This window comes from Anser brachyrhynchus, assembly GCF_964034855.1.
Source record: "Anser brachyrhynchus genome assembly, chromosome: 2".
Lineage (NCBI taxonomy): Eukaryota > Metazoa > Chordata > Aves > Anseriformes > Anatidae > Anser > Anser brachyrhynchus.
In genome coordinates, this window is record NC_137695.1 from 80837875 (window position 1) to 80853650 (window position 15776).

General features: G+C 39.5%; 1 protein-coding gene and 1 long non-coding RNA gene across 2 annotated transcripts in view; one reads left to right on the top strand and one right to left on the bottom strand.

The window, feature by feature from the left end:
• Nucleotides 1–6675, bottom strand: part of LOC308188879 — a 32492-nt gene extending 25817 nt beyond the window's left edge. The window contains exon 1 of the long non-coding RNA XR_013945828.1: nt 805–6675. This is a non-coding gene — a long non-coding RNA (uncharacterized lncRNA). The remainder of the gene's footprint in view (nt 1–804) is intronic.
• The window catches only part of PHLPP1 (PH domain and leucine rich repeat protein phosphatase 1), a 132167-nt gene that overhangs the window by 63811 nt on the left and 52580 nt on the right, over nt 1–15776 (top strand). The window contains exons 2-3 of the mRNA XM_080578372.1: nt 6688–6884; nt 9207–9332. Of these exons, the coding sequence (XP_080434498.1) occupies nt 6688–6884; nt 9207–9332 (323 nt within the window). The remainder of the gene's footprint in view (nt 1–6687; nt 6885–9206; nt 9333–15776) is intronic.

Sequence of the window (15776 nt, forward strand, 5' to 3'; positions counted from 1 at the left end):
ATGAAATTCATACAAACCTTTCCTCCAGAGAGTGTTTAATTTAAATGGAAGGCAAGATTATTGCTATAAAACCAGTAACTCTTTTATTGCATCATGTGATAGAGATGATGCCTCTCCTTAAGGATGATCTTCCTGTAAAGTGGGAATATGCCTCACAAAAACTGGAGGCTTGTCTGTCTTCTACTCTGTTTTGTCTCATAGTGAATATTTCTTTGAAGAAAAAGCTGAGTTAAGGCGGTTCGATAAAATTCAACTGTTGTGTCTTTAAGTGTGAGAACTCGAACTGCTAATATCTAAAAGAAACATAACCACTTCAGAGCTTCCCCCAGCCCCCTATTAATACAGAGAACAGCAAAATGAGTATAATGAATGGCATCTATGCTAATAGTTATGTGCCCATAAAAACAGCATGATGGTGTCCGAGTCTCTGTTCCAAAGAGCAATACAGAATCAGTCAACAGCTGCGTGTTAACTCTTTTAGGAATTCATAAGAGTCTAAGCAGATTTGAGTGCAAAAATTGAAGTCCTCCTTTTCCGAATGGTTTGTTATGTAAAACTTTGCTTTATATATTCTTGGTCTGTTATCTTTTCAAAAACATCCTCTGACTGCTGGTAGAGACTACTAGATGAATCCTTGGTCTTAGTTAGATGTAAAACTTGCTAATTTTGTACCTTTGTTCTTAAATTATGTGTGGTACCTTCAGCAAGGAAAAACACTTCTAACAAGCACATATAAGTAGGCTTTCTTCATAAGGTTGAAATGAAAATGAGAGTAGTGCAGTAGTTTCAGGATTTTTTACTCACGTTTTTGTGCTTCCTTTGCTCTCTTCCTTTTTTCAATCCAACTTGCTGCTTTATTTTTACACATCTTGTTGCACTGGGGCCTTGCCTGAAGTCATCTGCGCTGTGCTTATTTTAACTTCAGAGCAAGGGGAAGGAGCCTTAAATGGCTGAAAAGCTTCAAAACCATTGCAAGCTATAGCATTCTCTGTTCTTAGTGAAATGTTTTGGACAAAAGCAGAACTCTGCAGCAGGATCAGCAGGGGCTCAGCACCATCTCTTCCTGTTCAGGTCTCCCGAAGGTGGATAAAGACACCTGAGGTCTTTCAGTGTGTTAATGAGGGGCCAGTCTGTGCTTACGGCTCATCAAGATGAGTGCCTTGGCTACCTGACCACAGTGTTGCGTGCTGGGGCCTGTGGGCAGGGCTGGGGCAAGGTCTCCCCCATTTCCCATCAGAGGCATGCCTGAGGTGCTGCTGCCACTAGGGACCAAGGCATCCGACTGCTCTGATGATTTTTGACAGCTTTGCCAGGAAACAAGCCAGCTTTTCTCTTCAATCTGACTGCTGGTCTTCAGTTTTTTCCTCATCTCCAGTGTGTATGAGTCCTGATGTTCATAAAGTGTCAGTGTGGGAAGTATCTTATTTCTGAAATTGCTTGGTGAAAGCCGTAGGTGGGCTTAATTACATATCCTCTCCGGCAGCAGCAACCATGTTGCGGGCCTGGCCCCCGCATGCCATTCCTCTGTTCTCCGTGCTGAGCTGCTCGCCCTGAGCTGTCCCTGTGGCCTTTCAGTCAGAGGGAAACAAGAAATTAAAGCACTCGGGTTTGCTTGAAAGGGCTTGGGGACAGCTTATGGCGAACAGTTGATGTAGTAGGGTTGATGCGACGCTGGCCTCAGGCCAAGGGCCCGGCAGTGTGCAGATGAGAATGACGACCTCTGTCGCTGGCCCATCTGTAGCTGAGAAAGGACATCCCCAGATTAGGTGCTCAGACCAAGTCCTTTGGTCACTTGTGAAATGCCTTGGGCTCGGACATCGTTCCAGTTGAACAACCAGCGGCTGCTGTTCGTACCTGAGGGCGGTCCCTCCAGTTAGGCGGCTGTCTGCGCCGCACAGACCCCAGAGTTGTTAGCTGTTGTTCTGTCAGGCCAGTATTAGCAATTAAAATAAAACCCGCTGCACAGAAGTGAACGCGTTCCTTATGTCAACGCTTTTCCCCACTCTTATTTTTGTAATGTCTTAAATAGTTCTTTAGAGGCAGACTTTATTGGCTATACTTTTCAAACAGGGTGGAATAATAAGTACTTGCAACTTAATCAGCCATATAGCTTCAAGAGAGCTTTCTCTTCCAGATACTTTTATGTCCCATAATGAGCTGGTATTTTATAACTTCTGATGGTAATGTATTCCATATGCCTTCTATTGCTAGGATGAAGAGCTTTACTGCAGCATCCAAAGCAAGTGGGTGTGGGTATTTAGTAAGGTTTGAAGTCTTTGCACTAGGCAGGAGTCCAGTACGTTATGCACCCATAGCTTCCTCATGCTGCTCGTGGCAAGGACTTCGTGTTTTAAGATCACGGGAGGGCGGCTGGTGTCCCATACATGCTTCCTGTGAACGGCTCATGGTTCTAGACAGCAGTCCTGCCATTTCAATCAAATTCCTTGCTTTTCTCTGTCCTTGTTCTAAATACCACTAGCTTCCCTCCAGGACTTTGGACAAACTAAAACCGAGGGGAATTCAACCATGAATGTCAAGATAGCCAAATGAGTGGTCTGTTCATAATTCCTTGGGGCATCTCCTCTAATGCCTTGTGCAGAACAAAAGTCCTGTTGTGGGTGTGCTTAGGAGTTGCTGTAGTCTTGGAGTCCTGACAAGAATGAAAAATAATCTTTTTATGGTTTCTTGCTAAAACACTTGAACTGTTCTGGTTGGGCTTAGCATTTGAAAAACATTTTCTGGTATGCAAGTCTTCTAGATGTTCTGGCATATTTGCCTCCACTCTGATCGAGGCAACAATAATTACCTTCAAGTTTTTGGCAGGATTTGAATTTGTGTTTCAAGTCACAACGGATCATCATTACCTTTTTTATGTGCACAACTGTCAGCTTCAATGCAATATCACAGGCCCCACTGAAAACTTATCTGCCCCCTCTGGGTATAGTTAAAACTGAAGAAAAATCTGAATATGAATCTCACTATCTACTGAATCTCAAGTGGGAGGTCTGTGAGACAGATTGAGGAAGGTAATTTCAGAACTGCTGATCCTTTTACTGGAAACAGGATTTTCATCAGCACTGGTAGGTAGTAATTGATTTTTGGCGGTGGCACTCCAGTTATGGCATAACTTGTGCTCTTCGATCCTTTGCCTGAAAACATTCAGATGAAGTTCTGATGGTGCCATCCCTTGTAAATGTTCAAGGAAAAGGTCATTTGTACCAATTGCTGATGCCTTTTCCTTTGATTATTTTTCGAGTTGTAAAATACGTAGGGGACGTTTACTTTTCTTTTTCTTTCTGCTCCCTCAGTGGCAGTGATGCACTCTCTTGTAGGAGCCATGCTGTGGGGCAGCAACAGACTCTGCCACCTGTTGCTCTCCTTAGTGAAGTGAGGAGCAGTGAGTATTAGGATCACTTTGCACACTTCTCAAGTTATATCTCTCTCCTGTTGTCGCAGTAGCTTCCTAACTTAGTGTTGTTTCAGCTTTGCTTGCCTTTATGGTGTTCTGTCATCAAATTTCTGACCTCTTTAACACTGCATTCTGTTTAGGTAAGCTTTCAGTAGACAAGGTTGATTCATGTCGAACAGTCTTTGCACTGAAAAATGTGCAAAACTTTAGTGGGTTTAGGGACCTTTACTTACAACTGGAATAAGTCGTCAGTTTTTGTAGTTTTTTTTTGCATGATAAAACATCTTGATACTATAAAATCTCAACAATTACAACCCTTTAGCAGGAAGAAAACTGAACGATTTGTGAGCAGATTGTGTCTTAGGCAACAATGTGATCCAACATTAAATGTAGATTTTTTTAAAGTTTTTTAGTGGTATAGAGAAGAATAGGAAGAGAAACCTTTTGCTTTTATAAAGTAGGCTCAATATTTTAGTGTTGTATGTTCTCATCAGGAATCTTTTAGCTTTCATGTAGCAAGGGGCAGTACTTGCTAGGAAAAAATGTCTTAAAGCCTTATAATTTGAATGGGTTGTTTAAAAAAAATCTTTGTAGGAATAGCTGAAGATTTTTACCTTGGTAATTTTTCCATCAAATCTGAGGTTTGAGAGAAAGTAGAGTTCATACCTAGCATGAAGACTTAAAATGACAGCTCTGTTCTTGTTTTTCTAGTACACGTTTACTAAGGATACTAATTCTTACTGTGACTTGCAACTTAGGATCTCTGTGAATTTACCTGAAGTTTGAAGAACTGCCATTTAGAGATTACTGGGTAGTTTTACAGGTCCAGCTGTACCTAACTTCATGGAGCTAGTCCAGGAAAGTGAACTGTTCAGTCTGGTCCAAGGAAGCAGGTTTTTCAGGCTCCTGACTACTTTCATCTAGCTTTTCTGAAGATTTGCTAATTTTTCTGCACCCTCTGTGAAGTGCGGGCACCTGGTACGGTATTCCAGTAATCATTTTGCCAGTACATTAGACAGGGTAACGTTAATTTTGTATTGCTTCTGAATGTTTTCATGTTTCATGCCAAGGCTTTTGGCTGCAGTGCTGCAGTGGGATCTCACGCTCTTTATCCACCATAATCCCAAAGAACTTCTGAGGGCTGGTATTTTCCAGGACATAGGTCTGCCCCTATTAAGTGTGAATTACTGTTTCTTCCTAGATGGGTAAGGTTGCGTTTGGCTGTAATGAAATACACGTTGCTAAATGAACTTGGCTTTATGAGGGATAATTGTGCTTCGCCATCCTAAAGAGTTCCATCAGCAATGGGTTGTGCTTTTCCAAGGAAGTTAGGGAGCAGGTAGCCAGAAACAGGTGCTGGGAGATAACCTTATTTAAAACATCACTTTTCAGTTGAAACCGTACACCTGACAGCTGTTTAATATACAACCATACTTTTTATACATACCAGGCACATTTTACTCCATTACAGAGATTTGATTGTGTGGGTTTTTTGTCTGATTATTTAATCAATGCTTTGTGGTATGAAGTCCATTGTTCTGCACAGACTAGATAAATAATCAGTTACTTCAGCAACCACACTTTCCATATTCCAAATATAAAGTTTGATAGGGTTTCTGTGCTTAATTAAGGCTGAGTTGCTCTATTCTACTCACTTGTATTCCCTATCAGTCCTGTGGCTTTGTAAGGAATGGGTATTCTCTATTCCTTCTGTTCTGTTGGGCATGAGAGAAGTGTTTATCTGCAGCTTCTGTTGTTGGATATGAATTTGTTTGGCAGTGAAATTCTTGCTTTCTTGGGGCACCTATTTTTCACTAGATGCCAATACCCTGTGAGCACTGAAGTTTGTCTCTTAGCTTCAAGCAACAGTAACGTTCCTGCAGATCCAAACTGGCAGGCATTGGTAGCCTCAATGCTAGTGTTTATTAGAGCAGAGCAAGGCTTGAGGCTAACTATGCCAAGTCTTGGCTCATTAAACTGGCAGGAAGATTCAGGAAGGCTGCTTTTAAAGATAAGGGCAAGAGTTGGCGCGAGGTGCGTGAGGGTGACAGAACTACGGTGGGTAGGCTGCGTGGTAGGTGTCTTCTGTCTGCACTTGGGTGATCTGGGGGCAAGAGCAGACTCATTGAGACAAATTGTTCTGAAATATTGGGGTTAGAAAACAGGATCAACTCCCTGCTTTTGTGGAGACCCAACCAGTTAGTAGTTCATTGATTTCTGAAGAAATTTGTTAAAGATTAGTGTGGGAAAATGAATGATTTATCTTGCCTCATGATCAGGAAGCTACCCGAAGTTATCATAGCCTTTGGTTCTTCATCCAGGGGAACTCCCTTTCAAAGTCTCACTAGCACTGGCGTTCTTGCAGAAATCTCAACTGGTTTAACTTGAACATGATTGCCTTTTGTCTCTGTTAGTATATTTGGATGAGTTGGTTCTGGGCTGGGTTGTTCAGGGCTTGGTCCTGTCAGAATGAAGACGAGAGGTGCTTGTCTTTGTGTTGTCCTTGTTAATGACAGTTTCTATAGAGCAGAGTATTTTTAATAGATTAGTAGAGTCTGAGCCACTTAAAGACGAAAAATCATTTAACAAATTTGGTGTAATTGCTAGCCTTGCTAATAATCTGAGTTACAGTGAATTCATTGTAATACAGGCAGAAGTAACTTTGCTGTTTCTGAAGCTCTACTCAGTCTGAAGCAGGGTCTTTGAGAGATTTCATCTGTTCACGTTGTGGCTTACGTTGGGTACTGCCTCTGCTGTGGGGTTTGGACCAAACAGGGTGGGCTGGAAAAGGAGTAGGAACTGTATTCTTTGGGCAGCTACTGAAGCTATTCAAATCAGGACCTTAAGGATGGCAGGAAGAGAAATGGAAGTGCAAAGGTGTGAGTGAGCATGCAGTACTTCCTCCTTTTGCAGTTACCAAAGGGTGATCTTTGAACTCAGCAGTAACCATGGTTTCTTACTGTTGAGGATGAATGTTTCCAGGTCCGGGATAGAAGACTGATACCACTGATTGGTACTTCTGCGACTATTGTGGATTATTTCACATATTGCAAGGCAGTCATCTGCTCTGTGATAGCAACTGGTCATATACTTCTACCCATGAAAGATACCCGTACTGAAGTTGATACTCCATTACCTGCTTGCATGGTTCTGAACCTGTTTCATTTGCCTCAGTGTGACCCATACCTTAAGAATTTGTTGATAAAGTCTTGGGATGGCTTGAGTGAAAGAGGCAATGATTTTCTGTGATTAAGTGGATGCTTTTGTTTCCATTTCAGGAAAGCCCCACAGCACTGGCAGCTCCGAACGGATTCAGCTCTCAGGAATGTACAATGTTCGAAAAGGGAAAATACATTTGCCAGTCAACAGATGGACAAGACGTCAAGCTATCCTTTGTGGAACATGCCTAATTGTCTCATCAGTAAAAGAAAGCCAGACTGGAAAGATGCATGTCCTCCCTTTAATTGGTGGAAAAGTAAGATTTGATTTTTACTTTTATTTTATGTATTTGTGTGCTTAATCCCTGCCTCTTTACATGGAGGAGATCACATTCAATTATGATGATTTCTAACCTCCCCAAATCTTGTTTCTGTTAAAGAGATAATCAGAGTATATAAATGACTTTTGATTGCAGTCAGATCCATACTTAATGATTTACAATGTTTGGATTGAAATACTAAGGAAAAGTGAGGGGAAACACATTCAGTTTCCTTTTGTGTTCAGTGTTTTATATGCATAATTAGCATCTTATATGCAAAATGGCACACAATCGAAGGATACACACACCTGTATTGTGTATGAAATGTACCAAGCCTCTTCATCCAGTTTTTATCTGTGCTATGTTACTCTGTTCTCAAAAGTAAACAGTAAGGGGATGGTCTTATTTTGAATATCAGTTTGGTTTGATTTCTTTTGTTTGGTGGATTGTTCTTGTTTGTGGTTTGTTCTTGTTTTCGGGAGAAGGGGACTGTAAGAGTAGTAGTGGTCTAATGTAACCTAACAGCAAGAAATGTTTTTAATCGCAAAAAGCTGAAACAAGATTTTTTTTCTGACTAATTCTGTCTGAAACATAAGAGATTCTGTCAGAACACAAGGAATTTTTTTTCCACTCTGTGAAATTTTCATTTCAAAAGCTGTGTGGATGTTGTCCTGGGCAACTGGCTCTAGGTGGCCCTGCTTGTGCAGGGATTTTGGACCAAATGGCCTCCAGCAATCCCTTCCAACCTCAACTGCTCATTGGTCTGTGGAACTTTAATAAGACATTAAGATTTACACCATTACTATTTCAGCTTAAATAGTGTTTCAGAACACTATTATTGGCTTGATTAGCCAAGGTAATGGGAAGAGAACCATTAGTCTGAGGATGAATTTACACCTGAAATACTGCTGTTTTACTTTGCATGCTGATAAGTTTGATTCTTAAGAATTATTAGGAGAGGAAAAAGCTTGGTCATATATGCAGACTGGAGTTGATGCATTAACATTCTGTACTAGTAGTGTGGAAAGCAGTAATTTCTAGGAGTTTTCTCCTATACGATTCCACGATTCTTTGACTCTTTCCTGGACATGCTGAAGTAGAGACACTTTCCTCTCTTTTAGTAGTAGTGTGTGAACTCTGACAGTGAATTGTATTCCTGGCTGCAGCGCACTTGAGAGGTTCCCTGTTAACTTTCTCTTTAAGAGGAACAAGATTTTATTTAATTGAAAAGAATTCTCTTTTTTTAAATTGTTTTATATAGAATTTAAATTATTTTTCAAAGAAACGCCTCACGTAACATAAAATATGAAGACTGTTAAGCTGAAAGTTGACAGCAAATTTTAAAAGAAAAGGAGAACCAAGCTGAGAAAAAAATGTACTGAGGGCTTCTGCTGACAAAGCTTGGGTGGAGGATGCTTGGCACAGAATTAAGTGTTTTTTTAAATCATCACTCAAAAAATATTCTTCCTCAACCCCATAAATACACTGCACTTCCTGGTTTGAAAGGCTTTCCAGAATGCAGTACTGAGACATTGAGACCATAAGTTGTGTGGGACTGCGCGTGTATGGTATCAGAATGATGTATTCTGGGGAGTTTTTAGCAAGTTGAGAAATGCCAAAGAATTAATTGGGGTGTAAGAGAAGCATTTTGTTAAGCCTGTTTTTAATAATGAGTATAAATCGTGCTCCTTTAGGTTGTATTAAAGATAGCCTGAGATACGTTTCCTTAGGAAACCTTTTATGGTGCTCAGTCTCTCTTAAAATGTTGTTGTTCTTGGTGTTTTCCTCCTTTGATGGATTCTTTATATCTTGCATACTGAAGATAGCTACCCAGAAGAAGGTTGTAAATACCTGGGGAAAAAAAATAAAGTTACAAGGAAGCAACCCACAGAGAAACCTTAAATACTGAAAATAGCAGCAACGTATTTTATTTCAATATCACCATCAACTTTCAGTTCAAACTCGAATTGTTGCCAAATTTATCTGCCTGCAGCATCTCCAATTTTTGCATACCTTTTGTTTGTATGACATGAGATTAAGTCATGTGGCTAGGAATTTTTGTCAGATGTGTTCTTTGTTTTAGAAGTTTTTTCTGGAAAATGGAGATGAGCAAGCTTAAAGGTTCTTGTTCTGTTCTAATGTCTTGCTTGTGTAGATTTCATGGATGTTTGACAGTCAAGACCTAGCTGAGTACTTGAGGGAGTTAGTACAATTCTACTTGAAGAGCTCCTCTTGGACACGTTTTATCTTTTCCCTGAGGAGTTCTGTAGAGAGGTTCTAGATTCTTTTTTGCTAACGGTTTTTGTGCCTTTATTGTAGGTGGAAGAAGTGAAAAAGCACCAGCACTGTTTAGCATTTAGCTCCTCTGGACCTCAAAGCCAGACCTACTACATTTGTTTTGATAACTTCACTGAATACTTGCGATGGCTTCGACAAGCATCAAAGGTAAGAAGAATATTAATTCCTGAATGGGATGTTGGCAGTGTTACCCCCAGTTCTGTCCTCTGCTGCAACGTAGTCCCTCTTCCAGGTTCACATTATTAGGAACTTCTGCTGCTGCTGTTAGTAGTGCACAAAAAGGCTCAATTTGGGAGTTCTTGATAACAGACAATAGCAAGGTGATTTTTTTTTTGCGTTTATACTGAAACTTCTGTGTACTGAGGTTGTGTAAGCAAAGTTCTGTGTTAAACTTTCTCCCTTTTGTCATCTTGATCCAGCTGGACGGATGGAGTGAGATCATTAGAACAGAAATGGTGACAAATATAACTGTCAAAATTAGAATTTAAAAGGCTGTGTTAATAAAACCTAAAATCGTGTCGGATCTTTTTTAATTAGCTCCCTACACAGAACCCAAAGCCTACGTTGCTAGAATTAAGGGGTTGTTTCCGTGCTTGGTAAATGTTGCAGAATCACTCTTTAGTTTTATTATTTTTTTTATATGCAAACATGTCAGCTATTAAAAATTTTAGTTTAGGAAGGGATTAATTAGTAAACTTCATACCATGTTTAGAGCACTTTTTAACTGGAATTTAGGTCCTGCATTATTTCATTTGACTTTTCAGTTCTCCTATATGTTGTTGAAAGCCTGTTTTTGCAGTTACCTGGTTTATCTCTTAATCCCTGCCACTTCTGGATAAATCCTCTCTTAAGTAATTTGTATATCTTGACCCATTGATTTTTGATTTTTACCGCACAAGTTCTTTTGTTGTGTTTTCAGCACTCTGATTTTCTAGTGGTGCCTAAACTATCCATTAGTTTTTACTTGACAGGGCTGTTCATGTTCTTTGCTGTGTTAAAGCAACTTGTTTTTATATAGTACTACTCAAAGATATTTATGGCACACTAGAGCTGTTCTGTCTCTTTAGATTGCAATAATGCATTATTCAGCCTACTGCCGCTGGTACAGCTGGCTTGCATGTTTTTTATTTTATTTTTAAGAGGTTTGGTTATTATGTCAAACTTTCTTTGAGCAATAACTACTGCACCTCCCAACACATGCATCATTTAAAATGTCCTTTGTGTTTTCTCTACTAAGTTTTAAATTCTTCTTAAAGACTCAGTTTTGGCATCCCTACTCGGGTCTGTTAAGGCTCAAGGTAAAAATCGCCAGTGCGTGTTTTATGAGACACTAAGGTATGGTCTGCCAGATTCTTGAGTTCTTGCAGCTTTGTGGTTCTGCCTGGGAGAGTAGTGTCCTTTCATCTCCAGAGGCTTTGACATTAGATAAATGAAAGGCAAATCTAACGAGTGAGAAAAACAGTGTAAAACAATGAACTTCAGAAGTAGAGATAAATGGCCAGAAAGTCCCTCTGAATTACTGGCAGCATAAGCTTATTCTGTGCCATGCTGTGCTTCTCTCTTTCTCTCTGGTTCACCCAAATGACTAACAGCATTGGGAAGGTAGCCAGCATGAGAACATATCCCCATGCACTCATGAGATCCTCCTATTTTTCTTATGTAAGAGTAGAAAGGAAATACATAGTTTAAAGTGTCTTTTCAGACCCTCAGAACTGAGGAAACTTGCTCTACTTGCTGGTAAGACATGCTTCAAGGAAAAAATGAAGCCTAATTTTCCCCAACTCACCCCTCCTCCAGCCCCCAAAACTGTGATTTGTGGATTTTGAGACTGTATGTTGCCACTTCAAGTTGCTTTTTTAATGTTTGGGTTTTCTATCCTTAGACTGAAAGACAGACATGAGCATGATTGTATGCAAGGCAGTTGTGTGGGAAGCACTGTGCTGTAACAGTTTCTAAAGAATAGAAACAGAGAAACTAGTAATGCTGCAAAGTAACTCAGACTTCTTGCAGCTGATGCTATCTATCCCTGTCCGAATTTTTAATTGTAGGGTAAATCATTCCTGATTTTCACGTACAAATAAGGAAGGTTCATTTTCAGTTCTGTAGTTCAGGCAAGGTAGAGTTCTCACGCGGGGGGTTGGGGGGGAAAGACATTTATATAAGGTAGTCTGCTTTGAGTGTTGTGAATGTGGAAGCTACTTGAGTTCAGCGAAATGGAAATCTTCTTTCTAACCAAGAAAACACTGCATGAAGTGTTGTATGTCTAAAGGGAAGTAAACTTAGGAATGGAAATGTTTTTCCCCAACTTTCAGTTTCTAGTTGCTTTCTGTGGGCTGGGTTACATGATACAGGTTCTTGTTTAGTTGTGGTTCTGTATGCAACACTTGCACTTCTATGAATCATATCTACGAGCATATTTTAAACATAGTTCATATTTAATGGCATTTCTCTCGAAACTGGCACTTAACGTTAACTTAGTTATGTTCGTTGATAGCTTTTTCTGCAGTCCTTCATGCTCCTGATTGACACATGCTGCTGAAAACTGAGGTTGCTGATGCTTACAAGTGTAATTAAAGCTTTGATATGAATTTTAATACAGAAGGCAATCATGGGTAAAATGTTTCATTAAAACTTCTCAATTCAGTTTTTAACTATGAAAAAAGTGTATTTTATATACCTCAAAAGAGCCAGATGACGTTATTTCAACTTTTAAATAACAAGCGTAATCTTAAAAGATTTTACAAAGAATGCTTGCTCTGCAGTCTTTCTCCCCACAGAATATTGGCAGTGTTGATTTTTTAGGAGTGTTCCAGAATGAGACAATTCTTAACACATCACTTCTACAATAAATAAATGTATGCTAGAAAAGATTTGAATTCATGTTTGCAGAGACTTGGGCTTAGTTTAATTAAAAATGAACATCACTCGTGTATAGTCTGATTCATTCTAACAGTCAAATATATCTTAGCCAAGAGAAATCTGATGGTTTGCCCCAGTATATTTTAGGATGGGGCTTATGAATAGGTTTTTCGATAGGCTCTCTTGTATGCGTACGTGTCTTGAGGTGAACAGAACTCTTGTTTTCAGGACTGACTAAAATCATTGCACAAATAGTGACCTAAATATCGAACTTGGTGACATACTTACTCCAAATAGGTCACTTTTAGATATGCTGATTTATCCTCAAACAGAATATTTTTAAAAGCTGGAAATGTGGCTTGTTCGTTAATATTGATAGTTTTCTGTACCACAGCGCATTTTCTTTCCTTTTAACTTCCAAATACTGGAGTCCTAATTAAGGAAGCTCAAAAGGAAAACAACAACAACAAATTTGGTCCTTTGTGATCTAATGTGTTCATTCTGTTGCCAAATGTTGAAAAATAAGCTTATGCAACCGCAGGGGGGAGTGGAGGGGAAGAAAGGGACGTCTTCATGGCTTTAAAGAACTCCTTTTTCCGCATAAAGTTGGCATGATGGTGCTGGAACTCGCGCAATTACTTGCAGAGTAATTCTGATCTGCCACTGTTTACTACTTGAATGTAAACTGCAGAAGGACAAAAGAAGAATGTGCAGTTAACAGTGAAGAATACATGATGAGGGCTTTCCTCATTTGCTACTTCCAAAATTGTTGAAGGTGGGTGCTTGAACAAAAGAAAGAATCTATGCCCTTAATGTAGTAGAAGAAAGTTTTTTCTGTATAAAGTGTTATTGAGTGGTGGAACTTGCTGTCACAAGGCTTGTATTTGTGGTGTGGTGACGTGCTCCTGCTGTTTGACACTAAAACAGCTAAACTAAGTTTAACGTTTTTCAATATGTGAAATTGCTCTGTAAGAGTTGACTACTACGTGACTAATGACATGGATTATTTAGCTAGTGGAAAAAGGATTATCAGTCCTCCACGTTCCAAGGCATACAATTAAAAGGGGACATCAACATCTATCTTGGAAATGTAGTATTGCATAGCTTAAGTAGAGACATAGTACAGGATTTTCTTTTCTTGGAAACAGTGAGCACCACTGTGCACACTGAGATTGGTTATCTGACTGTGCAGAACTAACCCCACCTCTTCTCTGGTAGACCAGGAAGTGTGTTGACAGCTTCTTGCAACAATTATTTCCTGATGTAGTGGTCTGCTCAGTGGGGCAAGTAGGGGAGGAGAGGTGATGAGAGACGAGGACTAAATAATGCACGACTGCTTCACGTAAGCTGCTTGTGCAAGGCCAGATGAAATACAGGTAGATCAAGATGTGTAGGCACATGTCACTTTACTGGTCCTTTACTGAGCTCTTCTCAAGCTGAATTGTACAACAGCTGCTGTAGTGACAGCTTATTTAGTGGAGAATAAGCTGTTGTGCACGGCTTAGATGCCAGGGTAGATTTGTACCTACACACACACAAAAAAAAAGGCTGCTTAAAAAATTATGAATGTCCAAAGCGATCCTTGATTAATAAAGATTCAAATTTATGAGTTTTCTCCTCTGAGCCTTTGTGTTTTCCCTTCTCTGTTTCAGTCACCTCTGTCTACAAGTCTGCAGTGGAAATGTCTGTGCTGTTCCAGATGATCAAAGCCTGCTGTTAAAAAGGATAGAGTAAATGATGATGTCAGTGTACACGATGTTTAAAAAGTTCTAAGAATAGCAAATTCAAGGGAGAAGGGCACGCTGCCATATTGGTCTTACTTTTTTCATGTCAGTGCAGAACACGCTGTTCATAAATTCATTTGCGCTGTGAAACTGGCAGAAAACAAATTTCAATTTAATTTATCCTATACAAATAAGTAGTGAAGGAGCCCCTGCAGCAGTTGTATCCATCTTTCTTGAACTTGTTGTAGAAACTTATCTGAAATAGCAGCACAGAATGAACTTTTTAGCATTTTTATCTCTAAAGTTGTCCTGCTCTGACCAGCTGTCTTGCTCATTATTCTAGGTATTTTTTTGGTACAACAGTTTCATGATAGGAGAGTACATTTTTCAGTGTGAGTCTGAGCTATGCGATGCAGGCAAAATTGATCTGTTACTCCAGTAATACGATCTTATTTCTGCTGAGGAAAAATGGTTTGAGTTCTGACTACATACAATCTTGGTGCTGTAGACAATATTTATATAAACAAGAAATTCTATAGAACATAAAGAATAACTCTGAGCCTGGTTGCAATTCTGCAAATGTATTTCCAAAATAGGAGAACAAAATGATTGGCTTGTGCGAGTGTTTTACAGGAATGGTGCTGAGGGAATGCAATGAGCAGCAATTCAGTGTTACTGAGAGATGTACCCTCATCCACCTTTGAGGTACTGGAAGATAGTCAGTTGTGGGACTGCCTTTTCCTCCAGTGCAGAAGATTCCGCTCATTAATTAGTGATGTGTAATAAGCAACATCTGCTTGTGCATATAGCTCCGTCTTTATTTCAGATACTGCCAGATATTAACAGATTATTTGTTCATATAGGCATGGTCAACCAGCAGAAAGACTAAAGTGTGGATTCCAAGTTTAGGGTGGAAAATAAACTTTGTGGAGCTTTTTCATATGAAATATGGCCTTCAGCCTCTAAAGACTTGAAGCCAATAGTCTCATGGTTAAATTAGTCCTACATTGTACCTTCCTTGGCTTGCCTACTCTGAGTGACCTGTTTCATATGTGTTCCTGGATACTCTAAGGAGCTGTACCATCCTTACAGAATCTATCATTGGAGGGATTTTTATTACCAAACCTCAATTTTCTCTGGAGGTATTAAGGACAGGCATTTCTAACACTGTTCAGAAACAGCTCTGAATATATGCATCTAAATATAGATGTGTGTATATATATGGGAAACTCTACAGAGAACTGTTGTACACAACAAACACTATTCTTGTTATTCCTTTCTGACTTTTTTTATAATTTTGTCTTGCTCCATGTGTTTGAGTATGCCATAATGATCTGGGGTTACTATGTTCGTGTGCATGCTGGGGATGGGTTGGAGGTGAGGGATGTGCTAATCACTGAAAGGGCGACTGCTGTAGCTGGCTTCTTATGCCAGAAGTGCTTGGAGGCTTGAAAATGAGTCTTTCTACCCACATGACCTAAGAGTGAGTGTAGTATAATGCCAACATCAGTGACCCAGTCTGGAAATAGCCTTTCATCAAATCCAAGGCTCTGCAAAAGGCTTGTTTTAAGAACAACTATCTAGGTTTCTTTAAATTTGTGAGGCTAAGTAGCATTAGTAACATGTTTGTAACTGTTCGTTCAACTTAGGGATCTTTTTTATTCACTTTGAGAGTTTTTTCTCATTTTTTGCTGTGGCTGGTGGGTTTTGTTGTTTTCTTTTGTTTTCCCTTACTTATAGGAAATGTAGTGACTCTGCAAAAAGGAAACCATTTTTCCCTCTAATACCATAAAATGACAATATTGAGATAATGCCTTCTCTAAAAATAGATCCCTAAAAATAAAACCACAGCTTCCTTTTAGCAGTGATTACAACTACTGTCATAAACAAACCTCTCATTTCTGTGTGGAATTTGACTTCCTTTTTTGTGTATGTGTGAAATCTTCAATATCTGGGACCTTTGCTCTGCAGTGATATCTGGGCATTCTTGCTGTAGGTGGCTTCTTGT